Raw genomic sequence first — 13,950 nt, 5'->3', positions numbered from 1 at the left:
GGTTCAACCTATTGGAAAGCCCTTGTGGGTTTAAAACTAAAAGGGAACCAAGCGTCAGGATCTGTGGGCATCAGAGGCGGGGATGAGAAATCTCCTCGAGTCGGACGCTTTAATTCTGCGACTGACCGTGGAGTTTGCAGACTGTGGGTCACAGACACTGAGGAAAGGGGGGACGTCTCCAGAGAGAGCGAGACATTATTTACACACTGAGTGTCTTCAGGGCTGAAATAATGAGCTGGTTCTTTCTTGTTTCCTTATGAATAAAGGCAGATACTATTGAAGTAGACTGTATTCATGCATATTCTCCACATATGTAGATTTATTCATCATAGATTTGGTTGTGCCATCAACAAATTAGTATTATTTTTTTCATATTGGTATTTAGTTATTTGTCACTGGCTGTGCACCAACATGTAGATATATGTGCTGCTTTTATTGGTCCCTGGGAAATCAATTTCAACTTAGTTTTATTCATGTTTATATTATTATTTATACAAAATATGACCTCTTACCTTCAGAATGAATCTTCTGATTGCCCAGGATATCCTGAGAGTATAGATATAGGCTAGTCTATAACTTTATGTTTGATATTGTTGAATTGTTGTTTTACAAGCATTTGTAAATGCTTTTTTATATATTATACTATATGCTTATTTGCACTTTGTCAAAATTGATGCACTTAAGGTTTTACCAGTCCATCGTTACTCAGCAACAGTATAGGTTAGCTTGCTGTTCATCCAATAACTTAAAGTCATCAGTTTCATTTTTATCTTCAAGAAGTGCCACAACTGTGATACTGTACCTGTTCATCATGAACAAAGAGGAACTGTTATCATTCGTGAGATTGACATGACCTCAAAACAACCTGTATAGTTGTTTCGGTTTGAGGATGTTTTGCAAATCTGATATTTAGGCCTTGTCCACACGGAAACAGAGCTTTACCCAAAACAATCTTTTTCTTCTTAATTTTGAAAAAGTTTTCCATAAACACGGCATCATTTCCAGAAATATCTGTGTACACACGGATGCACTAAAACGACTCAAAACGCTGTGGTAACACTAAACGCTGCTGCACATAAACACCAAAAACAGAGAAAATGGAAAGCTTCCCCTATGTATCAAACTCCAAACATTACAAGTCGACTAAATGTTGACTGGGAGTCGTATCAGTGCACATAGGACAGTTACTTTGAGATTTGAGACTAATTACAATCATAAAATCCCACTTACCAAGTGTTAACATTTTTAAGACCTTTGAAAAATTGATTTAAGACATTTTAATGCCAATTAAGGCCTTGTTTTTAGATTAATGAATTCAATGCCTTTTAAGACTTTTTAAGGATCCGTAAGAACCCTGCGGCCATTTGTCCATAGACGGTATAGGCCTACGTCTAGCAGTGTGGCTCAGGTTACAGTTTGGTTGGGGGTATTACATCATTGCTTCACAAAAGATCCGTTTTGGGTGTCTACACAAAGACGCTGGGGTGGCGTTATGAGATTTTCCCACTCTGGGACCCGTTTCTAAAAAATACGGTTTTCGCCACCTAAAATGTTGTTTCCGTCTGGACGAAACACAGAAATGATTAAAAAAAACAAAAAACATATGCAGATTCACTTAAACCTGTATCCATGTGGACGGACAGGCTCTCAAAAACTGTCCTGAAAGTTGAGTTTCAAGCAACAAGAGTCACCAGAACCTCCCCACATGAGCTTAATAAAGACCATCTAAAGTGAAATACTGTATGTCACCTAACACACAACAGTGAGGCACCAACGTGAAGATAAAAACGCAATCTGACCTCAGGAGCATCGTCCCTGCTCGCCACTACCTCCTCTGCCTCGTTTGAGTCACAGAAACAGTGCTTCTACATTTACTGTACGAGTCCACTTGATGATCCTCGATGTTTGGCTTTTTAATTTGGAAAAAAACATCCCAGTGGAGAGCGCTGGGTTTTAGTGTCAGTGCCGAAAGAAACGTTAAACATACATCACACACTCTTCGGAGGCGATTAAAGGAGGGATAGCGAGGCTGTTTCTGCATAATAGCTTTAGTGATAGTGCTGGTCTGTTAATATGTGTGTGTGCGTTGTGTATGTGTGTGTTGGTGTGTGTGTGTGTGTGTGTTGTGAGGGGCTGCAGATACAGCATTACACCTCATTAAGCAGACATTGTACTGCAGCCATAAGAGAGGTGTCACAACCGTCGTTACTCAACGAGAGAACGGAGTGATTGAATGCGAGACGAGGCGCTTTGCCCGCTCGCCCGGGACCGCCGTTACAGCACATTTACATAAACACCACCTCATTTTACATCTCATTAGCATAGAGAAAACATCAACACGAAGGAAAAAGAGCGGAGGAGGGATGGAGAGATGGATTAATGAATGGATGAACAGGGAGGAAGGGAGCGGAGGGTGAGAAGGAGATGCTTCAGTTGCAGCGAGCTGAGGGAATGGAGACGGTCGTATTAAGTAGGAGAGGAAACATTTACAGATGCTTTGTTGGTTTTATTACTCTGACGATGTTTCTGTTCTGGCTTAAGGGGCCAATTTGTCTTGTTAGGTTTTACTCTTTTTAGTTCTTCCTCTGCTGCTTTTGTCTTTCCATCTTCTCTCACACTGCACATGTCAAGTTTAATAACTTTAATAAACTCAGTGTGGATGCTGTGAATCCACACTGAGCGTTTGAATAAGGCAAACTTGATCAATTTGATCTGTTGAGCAGCTGCAAACCATCTTGAAAGTGCTGGAATTTGAGTCAGGCAAAGTTTTCATATAGATTATATCATGCAAACTACTTTTTATGTAAACTTGCACTGCTACAAGACACTGAGCTTCCTGGACTGGTAAGATGGGTTCAGTTAACGTCCGTCTCAGGTGATTTAATGTAAAGTGTTCAACTCGTCTGGACCACATGTCCACATCACTGTATCAGAGTGAACGTTTAAGGACCGCCCACTGAATTGACATTATCTTAAGGACCACCCACTCTACTAGCATTCTATTAAGGACTGCCCACTCCACTAACATTCTTTAAAGAACCGCCCACTCTACTAACATTCTATTAAGGACTGCCCACTCTACTACATTCTCGGACCACCCACTCTACTAACATTCTATTAAGGACTGCCTACTCTACTAACATTCTTTAAAGAACCGCCCACTCTACTAACATTCTATTAAGGACTGCCCACTCTACTACATTCTCGGACCACCCACTCTACTAACATTCTATTAAGGGCCGCCCACTTTACCACGTTCTCTAAAGGACCGCCCACTCTACTAACATTCTTACACACCGTGCACTCTACTAATATTCTATTAAGGGCCGCCCACTCTACTAACATTCTATTAAGGGCCGCCCACTCTACTAATATTCTATTAAGGACCGCCCACTCTACTAACATTCTGTTGAGGACCGCCCACTCTACTAACATTCTTACACACCGTGCACTCTACTAATATTCTATTAAGGACCGCCCACTCTACTAACATTCTATTGAGGACCGCCCACTCTACTAACATTCTTACACACCGTGCACTCTACTAATATTCTATTAAGGACCGCCCACTCTACTAACATTCTATTAAGGGCCGCCCACTTTACCACGTTCTCTAAAGGACCGCCCACTCTACTAACATTCTATTAAGGGCCGCCCACTCTACTAACATTCTATTAAGGGCCCCCCACTTTACCACGTTCTCTAAAGGACCGCCCACTCTACTAATATTCTATTAAAGACCGCCCACTCTACTAATATTCTATTAAAGTGAAATTCCGGCGTAAGTGTAAACCATGGTCAAACACACCGTAACACCGAGTTAGACCCCCCCTCGAGAGATCAATTTGCCCGACCGCTACATTCACGAGATCCACCAACTTCAGCAAATACCGCAATATCGCCACACACGGCGCTGTCCGGATCCACTGTCTGACCGCAACCAAAACGCCACCATTTGCCCAAAATAATGCTCAGAACTGCACCAAATGTCATCAATAGTACACACAGGGTCCCAGCACGTAGTACGAGTTGTCAAACATCTGCTAGCTTTGCCTGTTTTCTTTAGCAAGGAGATGCAACTCAACTCACCTACTTCTCCTCCGGGAGCCGCTTGTTGGTGAGAAAGCCCTGACGAGTCGATCACCGAGTGCACCGGAGTTCCGCAGCTCAATCAACAATTACCTCATGGAAATACAATCAGAGTTTTTTTTTTATATCTTGCATATCACTTTATAACTATTATTATCGAGTGCTGGCCACGATATAGGCGCAAATGAGCATTTTTAAGAGCTGCGGAACTCCGGTGCACTCGGTGATCGACTCGTCAGGGCTTCCTCACGAACGAGCGGCTCCCGGAGGAGAAGTAGGTGAGTTGAGTTGCATCTCCTTGCTAAAGAAAACAGGCAAAGCTAGCAGATGTTTGACAACTCGTACTACGTGCTGGGACCCTGTGTGTACTATTGATGACATTTGGTGCAGTTCTGAGCATTATTTTGGGCAAATGGTGGCGTTTTGGTTGCGGTCAGACAGTGGATCCGGACAGCGCCGTGTGTGGCGATATTGCGGTATTTGCTGAAGTTGGTGGATCTCGTGAATGTAGCGGTCGGGCAAATTGATCTCTCGAGGGGGGGTCTAACTCGGTGTTACGGTGTGTTTGACCATGGTTTACACTTACGCCGGAATTTCACTTTAATGACCGCCCACTCTACTAATTCTTAAACACCGTGCACTCTACTAACATTCTATTAAGTACTGTCTACTTTTTCACATTTAGTTAACAGTATGTGATGCTGTCATGTCTGTGGCAAATAAATGGAACAAATACAACTTTAAACTGCTGTTCAGAGACAGCATCCGTTTTTCCTTAACCAAAACAATACCAGAATATAAAAACTAAAGATATTACAGTTTGGAAATGGCCCAACTTTAAGTGAAGAATCAGCCACTTATCCCTTTATTGTGATCTGTACGTATGGTACATTTTTCCACTATACTGTCCACACTGGATCTTTATCTTCCTGAGTTGCTGTTTGAAAAGCAGAAGAGCTGAATGGTCACTTTCTATCTATTTTAATGCTAATCTAATTAAGCTGGTGGTCTTAAACACAGCCAGGCATTTCTAATTGAATCTCCTCCTTTTGCATGAAGCTACATAATGAATGTGGGGGCACATACACACCGAACGGGGATAGGCCTCATTGGTATGACTGTGCGAAATTGAGGCATTAATGGTGGCGGCGCTCTTTCACCCTTTACACCCATATATAGCTGTCACCTTGCATAACAAATGAGGGGGTGATTTAAATAATTGGGTTTTAAGTCGGAGCAGCAGCAGGGAATCTGCACCGGTAGTGGTTTTCTTAGAAAGTGGAGGTGTGTGTGTTTCCCTTCGATTTCAGCATTATCACAGTAGAGGTAAGCCACATGTTGGTTTTCAGTTTCTGATATTATTCTATTAAATATTGTTTTTTATAGTTTCGCCTGAGATAATGAACATGGTGCAGTTTGATCGATTGCTGATTATTCAGTCAGGAGTGTTTGTCAGAGATTATTATTATAATACAGAACAGTTGTGAAGCTACATAACCATGTTGGTTTTTTGTCTCTTATCTCTGATTTGAACCAGAGAGATCTATCCAACCTTGGTCATCATGTTGACAATAATAAACCCACAATGAAAGTGAAGTTCATAGAGCGATCACAGTTTGATTAGTTTTAGAAAAGAAATTGTTGGTTCTGGGTTAAAGAGAGTTCAGGTTTAGAGCAGCTTCTCTGAAAGTGTCCTCCAATCGCCCCTTTGTAGTCTGTGAAAATGTAATATCAAATTTGAAACATTAAATTTTAACAATTTCATATTTTCTGGACTATAAGTCGCGCTTTTTTTAGTAGTTTGGCTGGCCATGCGACCTATATTTAGCAGCGACTTATATATCAAAAATATACGCCATGTCATGTATGACGCCGTACAGTGTGGCGACTTTCTCGCTAAATCTGACGACTTTCCAAGGCTATTTGGTGCCGGCCTATTTGTTCATGTAAACAAAGCCCTGGCCATTATGTGAGACCATCACCTGGCTATTAATTAAATGTTTCAAAAATAAATGCGACTTATAGACCGTATTAGTAGATGTATTTTTTGATGGGTGCGACTAATATTCTGGTGCGACATATAGTCCAGAAAATACAGTAGTTTTTCTTTTTTTTAACTGTCTTCAAATTGCCGCAAAGTCAAATAGTGAGTCATATGATGTGTTGTATGAAATATCTTCGGAACTCGTTGAGGGAAATCCTTCAGATTCAGAACAAATATCCGTTTGAAGATTAGTATTTGGAGGTCAAAGGTCACCTGGTCACCTCATGATGGCAGAAGCACATACAATTTGTTCAAGTACATTAGTGTTACATTAGATTTGCAGGAAGGTCCCTTTAAACTTTTATTAGCTCCTAAATATCAAATATCTGTAGTTTGAGTCCTAAGAAAAAAAAGAAAGAAAGAAAGACCTGACGCTAAAGTAAAAACCAGCAGAAACACATATGTGCCAGTCTCCTAATGCTAGGCCAAGGAAATGGATGCACTGTGTAGCCACGGCAACCTAAATTAGTCTTGGCAGGTATGTGGGGCATTACATCTCCCACTGAAGAGAGAGTGAACGAGCAAGCAGGCAACCGAGAATGAAGGGAGCAAGATGGGAAAGAAGAAGAGGGGTGATAAAGAAGAAAGAAAAGTGTGGAAAAGGAGGAGGAGTGCAAGGCGGGAGATAAGGACCGAGAGAGAGAGGAGGAGAAGGAGGAGGAGGAGATGAGAGGTAAAGTCAGAGGTTGAATGTGATTAGTAGGGAGCAGAGGAAGGGAAGTAAAAAAAGAAAAAAGGGGGGAGGAGGGGGCAGTGCAGTGAGGGATGATGGGATCAGGGAGGGGAGAGGGGGGAGGAGAGTGGTGCAGAGGGTGAGTCAGAAGGCAATGAGAGTGATTGGGAACTAGCATGCTGCTTATTGCATGCCAGGAAGAATAAAGTCAGCAACCAGTCTGCACGTGTGTGTGAGAGAGAGTGTGTGTCTGTGTGTGTGTGTGAGAGAGAGAGAGTAGGTGTGTGTGTCTGTGTGTGTGTGTGTGTGTGTGTGTGTGTGCGTACTGCAGAAAAACCTATTAAGCAATACCAGCACAGACGGAGCTAACTAAATTACATCTCCAAAAAGACAAGATTACACTTGCTGCTAGACACACACACACACACACACACACACGCACACACACACATACACACATACACACACACACACACACACACAAACACCATGTATAAAAGTAGGCTACAGAGAAATCATGTCTGCACACACACACACACACACACACACACACACACACACTAACACCCATTTACACTGACTAGTGTCTAGATGACAGAAGGGGTCCAAGAACACAGACGGCCCGTGGGTGAGATGACGCACAAGCACATTCACACACACACAAACACACAAGCACACATACACACATGCTGAAATAACATAAATCTAAATATACACATGTACAAAGCCTGTTTCTTAGAATTGTCACATTACTGTCTGCACAGTGATGGAGAGCTGTGTGTGTGTGTGTGTGTGTGTGTGTGTGTGTGTGTGTGTGTGTGTGTGTGTGTGTGTGTGTGTGTGTGTGTGTGTGTGTGTGTGTGTGTGTGTGTGTGTGTGTGTGTGTGTGTGTGTGTGTGTGTGTGTGTGTGTGTGACAGTCTTTGCCTGCATTTGTGTGTATGTGTGTGTGAGACGGCTCTTGAAGGTGTTGATTGGAAGAATGTGATCATATGTGTGTGTTTTTTTTCTCCATCCTTGCAGCATCCATCATCTCTCTCCCTCTCTCTCTCTGTCTGTCAGTCAAACTGAGGTGTCAGTCTCGCCTCCACTTTCTGTGTTTTCTCGTCTTCTTTGCCTCCGTTTCATTTCACTTCATCCACAAAGTCTCTGGCGAATCTGTTGCATCACATGTTTAGCGTCACCGTGAACACACCACACTCACAGCTGCAGTGTGTGAGTTTGGTTTCTCCACAATCAAACGCTGCTGTTGAAAAAAAGTGATGATCAATGATTGAACGATGCAGAAACAAGAACAGGCCTGAAAGATGGTAGGAAAGGAGGAGGAGGAGAGAGGGGCATTATGGGTAATGGTGAGTGTGTGCACACTGCAAAGAGTCACTTTCGAAAACTAACTTTTTTGTCCCAGCAATTAGTCTTAATAAGTATCTGTGTGTATGCGAGTGTTGACTCTGCGACTGAGTCGTTGTGGTGTTGGCAGGTGAGTACAGTCGATCCGATTGTGACGATTCTTGTGTGTGTGTTGTGTTCTGCTTTGTAGTGCCTCCATTTTTGTGCTGTGCACTTAATATAGTCTGAGCGTCGTAGATCAGTGTCGTCCACTCTGTCGTCAGCCTGCTCCACTCGGTAATAATAATAATCTTAACACGAGGTAACGGCACAATCCGTCGGCTTGTGTCATAACAGTAACAGTTTCTGTTCTGTTCTGTTACTTCTTGTTTTTGCACTGGATTCTGAGGTTGTGTTATTTTTTCTAGTATTTTTATTCTACACCACAGTTTGCTGAGTTTCCATCCAAGCTTGAATTAAAAATAACAATAACAAGTAGTTGACTTAAATGATACGCCGATGACAGTCAACTCTTTATGTAAAGATGTGATAGATTGCAAAGGATGAGTAAAGAAGCAGTAATCCTTTAAAAGGGAGATATGCTACATTGTATTAACTGTCCAGAAGAAAAGAAAGAAAGAAAACAGGTTTGGTGAAATTTGGGAGAGACTGACAAAGAAAAAGTTTAACAAAACAAAAACAAACCTCCAAATGTCCCAATTTTTGCTAACAAAATTGCTCATGTTATAGCAGCTTGTATTATAAAGAAGACAACAGCTGAAACTGACAAATAACCCTAAAACCAGTTCACCTAAACTATAATTTGTAAGTTGTAGTTTTCAAGGAATGTGAACTTCTTTCTTTGAATAGTATTGCATAAACTAATAAGCTTCATCAATAGAATATAATAGAAATACTTTATTTAATCCCAGAGGGGAAATTCATTTTGTCAATGAGGAGCAGTTTTCTAATTACGTTGAATCTCACCGTGATCAGTTTTCAAGGAAACCTAACTTTGTTTACTTTTGGTGGAAGAAAGAAAAGTTAAATAAATGTTTGTAACTTTCTTTTCTCAAAACTCCTCTAATAGCTTTATGTTACAAGAGCAGAAACACTTAATTTCATTGCACATAAGATGTTTCCAATAATAAGTAATAAATACAGAATAAATCTTTCCTTCTATATGGAGCACAATTTAAATGTAATTGCTGGGTACATTCAGCCCATTTTCAGCCACGATCATCATAAAATCAACTCAGTTTACCTTAAACAGTCTCAGAAGTTTTGCCTCTATCTTATCTGTAATTAGTATCAATCATGTTTCTCCCTGGGAACCCTCCAGAAAATTATTAGAAAATCACTGAGCCGTAAAAACCAAATTGCCCAAATTACCCAGCTTTCATTGATCCTGCGTTCCTTCGGGGTGAAATTATAGATTTCAGCGTTTTCCAAAATTGCACTGACTCATTAACACGAGAGGCTTCGGCTGCTGCTTCTCATCAAAACAAAAATGATACAGTATTTAGGATTTAATGGATTTCAGGGCAGGTGATGTGTTTACAGTTTCTTGGATGGAAATGCAGCGAATGTCGCTGGTCACCAGTGTTTTCCACAACCCCAGTGCCTTGTGGGTAATGTAGTTTGTTTGTTTTTTTGAGTGTGTGTTTTTGCAGCCCTAACATGTTTGTGTTGTTATCCTGCCCTCCCTGTAGTCTGCACGGTTCGCTGTCAGAAGTTCCTGATCTCGCGGGTCGGGGAGGACTGGATCTTCCTCATCCTGCTGGGACTCCTCATGGCCCTGGTCAGCTGGGTGGTGGACTTCTGCATCGCCATCTGCCTACAAGGTGAGGACCGGGGGGAGGACAGAGGGAGGGAGGGATAAAAAGAGGTGATTTAAGAGGTAGAAACAAGAAGAGGAGGAGGAGGAGGTGTACAGGAAAACAGGAAGTGGTGGTTCACTGACTGTTATATTTAGACTAAACTACATTTTTCTGAATGAATAAATAAAATAAACTCGACATGAATGGACGTCAGGCCTGGAGGGGAGGATGAATAAAAATAAGAGCTTAGAAAATGTGTAGTGGGATGATGGGATCAATTTTAAGCATTCATTTTTATTTATAACAAAAGTCCAGTTAAAAAAAAAGGAAGAAAAATAGAAGAAAGAACGAGTGAATGCAAGTGAAGTGAAGGAACATGAGCAGGAAGGAGAAGTTACAGAGGAACAAGTGAGAGATGAAGGAGGTGGAGGTGGACGGATGGAAGACAGGAAAAGGGATCGAAGGGGGATCAAAGGATGAAGGGATGGATGGTTCCTGTGTGTGTGTGTGTGTGTGTGTGTGTGTGTGTGTGTGTGTGTGTGTGTGTGTGTGTGTGTGTGTGTGTGTGTGTGTGTGTGTGTGTGTGTGTGTGTGTGTGTGTGTGTGTGTGTGTGTGTGTGTGTGTGTGTGTGTGTGTGTGTGTGTGTGTTGTACTCTCAAGGAGAAGACATCCTAGTCTTGTCAGTTTTGGTTATGATGTACAGTTCTTTTAATTGAGTGCAGAACATGACTCGTCATCACCTGTGACACACACACACACACACACAGTCCCATTAGGTTTCATGTCTTTTTAATGTTTAATACTACATCTCTCTTGCATGTGCATGTGTGCATCACAGTTTCCCCTCACAGTACCTTCGCTGTCAATGTTATATATCTACACTTAACATGAACACTAACACTCTTTTTTACTGTGTGTGTTTTGTGTGTATCCGTATGTGTGTGTGTGTCCACAGCACAGAAGTGGATGTACGGTGGTCTGGACAGTAACGTCTTCCTGCAGTATCTGGCCTGGGTCACGTATCCTGTCGTCCTCATCACCTTCTCCGCCGGCTTCACCCAGATCCTCGCCCCGCAGGCTGTCGGTACGACGCTTTGGACGGTTTTAGACAGTCCCACATCTGATTGGCCTAAATCTCCTCTCACAAGTTGGACTTTCTAAAGCCTAGAGAAGCTGCAGACGTCTTTGTTTACACTCAGACCGGTTCACCAAACCTTAAACTTTGTTGCTTATACAGAAATCAGTGTGTAAAATTTGTTTTTAACACATATTGATTTTTGAACTTGGTACATTATTTGTCCAAAAATATTTTGTTACATCTTTCAAGTCTTTAAACAACTTCCCTCCCTCCCCCCGACTACATAGTCAACTGAAATAAATAGGCAAGAGTGAGAGAGAGAAAAAAGAAAAAAAGAGAGAAACATACATATACTCAAAATATACACCTATGCATATGTAAAAATAAGAAAAAGAGAGTATTTATAAATGTAACATTAAAAAGACAACAGATGCAAATAATAATACAAAACCAACATAAATAAAATTAGAAAGGTACAGTCTTACTTGGAAGAAGTTAAATTTAAGGAGTTAGGAAATCAGGTCTTGATTCCAAAAATATGATAAATGAATTCCATATGTCATGAAAAATGTGGCTTTTTTGTTTGATTGTATATGTGAGTCTTCCCTTCGCTCAGCCACAAGAAAGTTCAACTAACACTTTTCCAATGTCTGGCAACAAGACATTTCGCATGTACTTATAGTGTGTAAAGTTTTAGACAAAAACCTCAAATTCGACTTTCAATGGAGCTTTGAAGGACAGAAGTCAGATGAAGACAACCATATGTGGTTTCTCTCTGAGCTGACACTGGTCTGTTTCTCCTCCTGCAGGTTCAGGTATCCCAGAGATGAAGACCATCCTGAGAGGAGTGGTGCTGAAGGAGTACCTCACCTTCAAAACCTTCGTGGCCAAAGTCATCGGCCTCACCTGTGCTCTGGGCAGCGGCATGCCGCTGGGCAAGGAGGTGAGGAACCAACCAGCATTACCTGCTGCCCAGGTCTTTTTAACCCATGAAAATACATGAGTTTTTTAGACCTCTACATTTTTTCCCCCCTGAAAAACCTAATGTATACAATCAGATACATGCAATGATCAGATAATCCACCAGGATGCAGTTATTTATGCACCAGCAGGCCTTCAATATGGCCGCTGTCAGTCAGTGACCCAAATGTGTTTTCTCATATTTTTGCCAATTTTGAAAAAGTTAAGGTAAGAAAAACTTGTTTTGTTGCTGAAACTTCAATAGGAATAGTTACTGCATTGATGCAAAGTAAAACTACTTAATATTTCATAACTTATTTTATAGTAGAACCGTGTTGAAAATGTGTGTATCAAATCTGATCTGCAATTGTTTTTTTTTTGAGAGGGGGGGGGGGGTTGGATCTGGACACACTGTGCTGCGACTGCATGTAACACGCACACACACACACACTGCACAGTCCGACAGTCTCATCATCAGTCATCCATATGTGAATCCAAAGAGAGGAAGAGGCTGTTGAGTGAAAAAACCTTGAGGTAAATTGCTCATATGTGCTTTACTGTGTGAGCACAAATAGATGTTCCAGGTAACATAAACTTACATCATACAGATCCGTCTCATTGTCACCGACACAGAGGTCAGAAATGGCCGGAAAACTCAAGTGCTGACCCACATTCAGCAGCCACTGTAAGGCGTTCGGTAACACAGTTCAGTTCTAGTTCAGTTCAGTTCAGCGTGTCTTTGTTTGACAGAAAATTATAGAAGAACCCAGTCTGGCACCAAGCTGCCATCGGCTTACACAACAACAACACATAAACCTTCAATATCAGAGAAGAACACCGGGCCGTCTGAGGCTTGAATCCAACTCATTATATAGAATATAATAAATATATTTTAAAAAATGATTTTGAAGAGCAGGAGCGACTGGAGAACAGGTGTCTGCAGTGAATTGGGTTTTCCAGCAGCTCTGTTATGTCAGAAATCAGAGCACAACTTCATCAAAGGACAGGACCTGAGCGTCTCACTTCCCAACGTCCTCAGTGCTTTTACTTACAGATGATTCGTTAACGGCACCACCAAATAGCCACCGACGACCAAACTAACTACAGTACCAGTCATTTAAATGGAAATACATCAACCAAACTGAGTTAAACTCACTGGAGTCCTGTGGTAAAGTTTTATAGATTTTCTTCTCTACCTTTGGCATCGAGGTTACATATTCTATTTTACTCCGTCCATCTTCTTCCGCTTATCCGGGGCTGGTTCGTGGGGGTAGCAGTCTATTTTTCTCAACTGTTTTAAAGTTTTAAGGTTATAATTGTATCTTCATCTTTATCCACCTCATTGTCTCTTCATTTTCTCTGAGCAACTTATACGTTATGTAATTTTCCCCCTGGGATCAGGAAAGTCTGATTCTGATTGTAAGTTATCATCTTTATGTAGCCTGCAGTTAAAAGTGCATGGAAGGACAATGAAGCATATTATTGTACTTCGTCTGGCATATCCAAACTTTAAAGAGGAACAATGCAGGATTTTTAGCTCAACTATGCTAAATTTTTACCTTCATTAACCAGCTTCAGAGTCCTAGTGCTGGTTAAATCAATGACTTGTAACTAGTTCCACCTACTTCCAACTAGCGTCTCTTGGCTGAAAACCAACCTTGTAAGATCAGAGCCTCCTCCAACCCGGTGTCCCAGCTCTCGTCTCTGCGGCACCGCCACACAAACGTAACGCGCCCTGTAACCCGTAATCTCTTGTTTATGACAGATAAGGCTACACAAATATACACGTGGTAACATAGTAGGTGATAAATAACGTTATCCACCGCTCCATGGATTGATTTCTCACCAGCTTCGTTGAAAAAAAAAAATGCACATGGAGGAGAGGAGGGTTAGCAACACAGAGGAGAGACCAGACTTGCATAGTTCCCCTTTAATATCTCACTATGGTCCATCCAGA

At 41.5% G+C, this 13,950-nt stretch overlaps 1 protein-coding gene across 2 annotated transcripts in view; it reads left to right on the top strand.

Annotated features, from left to right (window-relative positions):
- The window catches only part of LOC146975771 (chloride channel protein 2-like), a 169,569-nt gene that overhangs the window by 75,416 nt on the left and 80,203 nt on the right, over nucleotides 1–13,950 (top strand). For both annotated transcript variants that reach the window (XM_085795010.1, XM_085795009.1), the window contains exons 3-5: nucleotides 9,847–9,978; nucleotides 10,911–11,039; nucleotides 11,843–11,976. In XM_085795010.1, coding sequence (XP_085651136.1) covers nucleotides 9,847–9,978; nucleotides 10,911–11,039; nucleotides 11,843–11,976 — 395 coding nt within the window. The remainder of the gene's footprint in view (nucleotides 1–9,846; nucleotides 9,979–10,910; nucleotides 11,040–11,842; nucleotides 11,977–13,950) is intronic.

The sequence above is a fragment of the Trachurus japonicus genome, chromosome 13 (assembly GCF_045865225.1).
Source record: "Trachurus japonicus isolate A0001 chromosome 13, Traja_1.0".
Classification (NCBI taxonomy): Eukaryota; Metazoa; Chordata; class Actinopteri; order Carangiformes; family Carangidae; genus Trachurus; species Trachurus japonicus.
The sequence above is the reverse complement of the archived record's forward strand: the minus strand, read 5'-3'. Positions and strand labels throughout refer to the sequence as shown.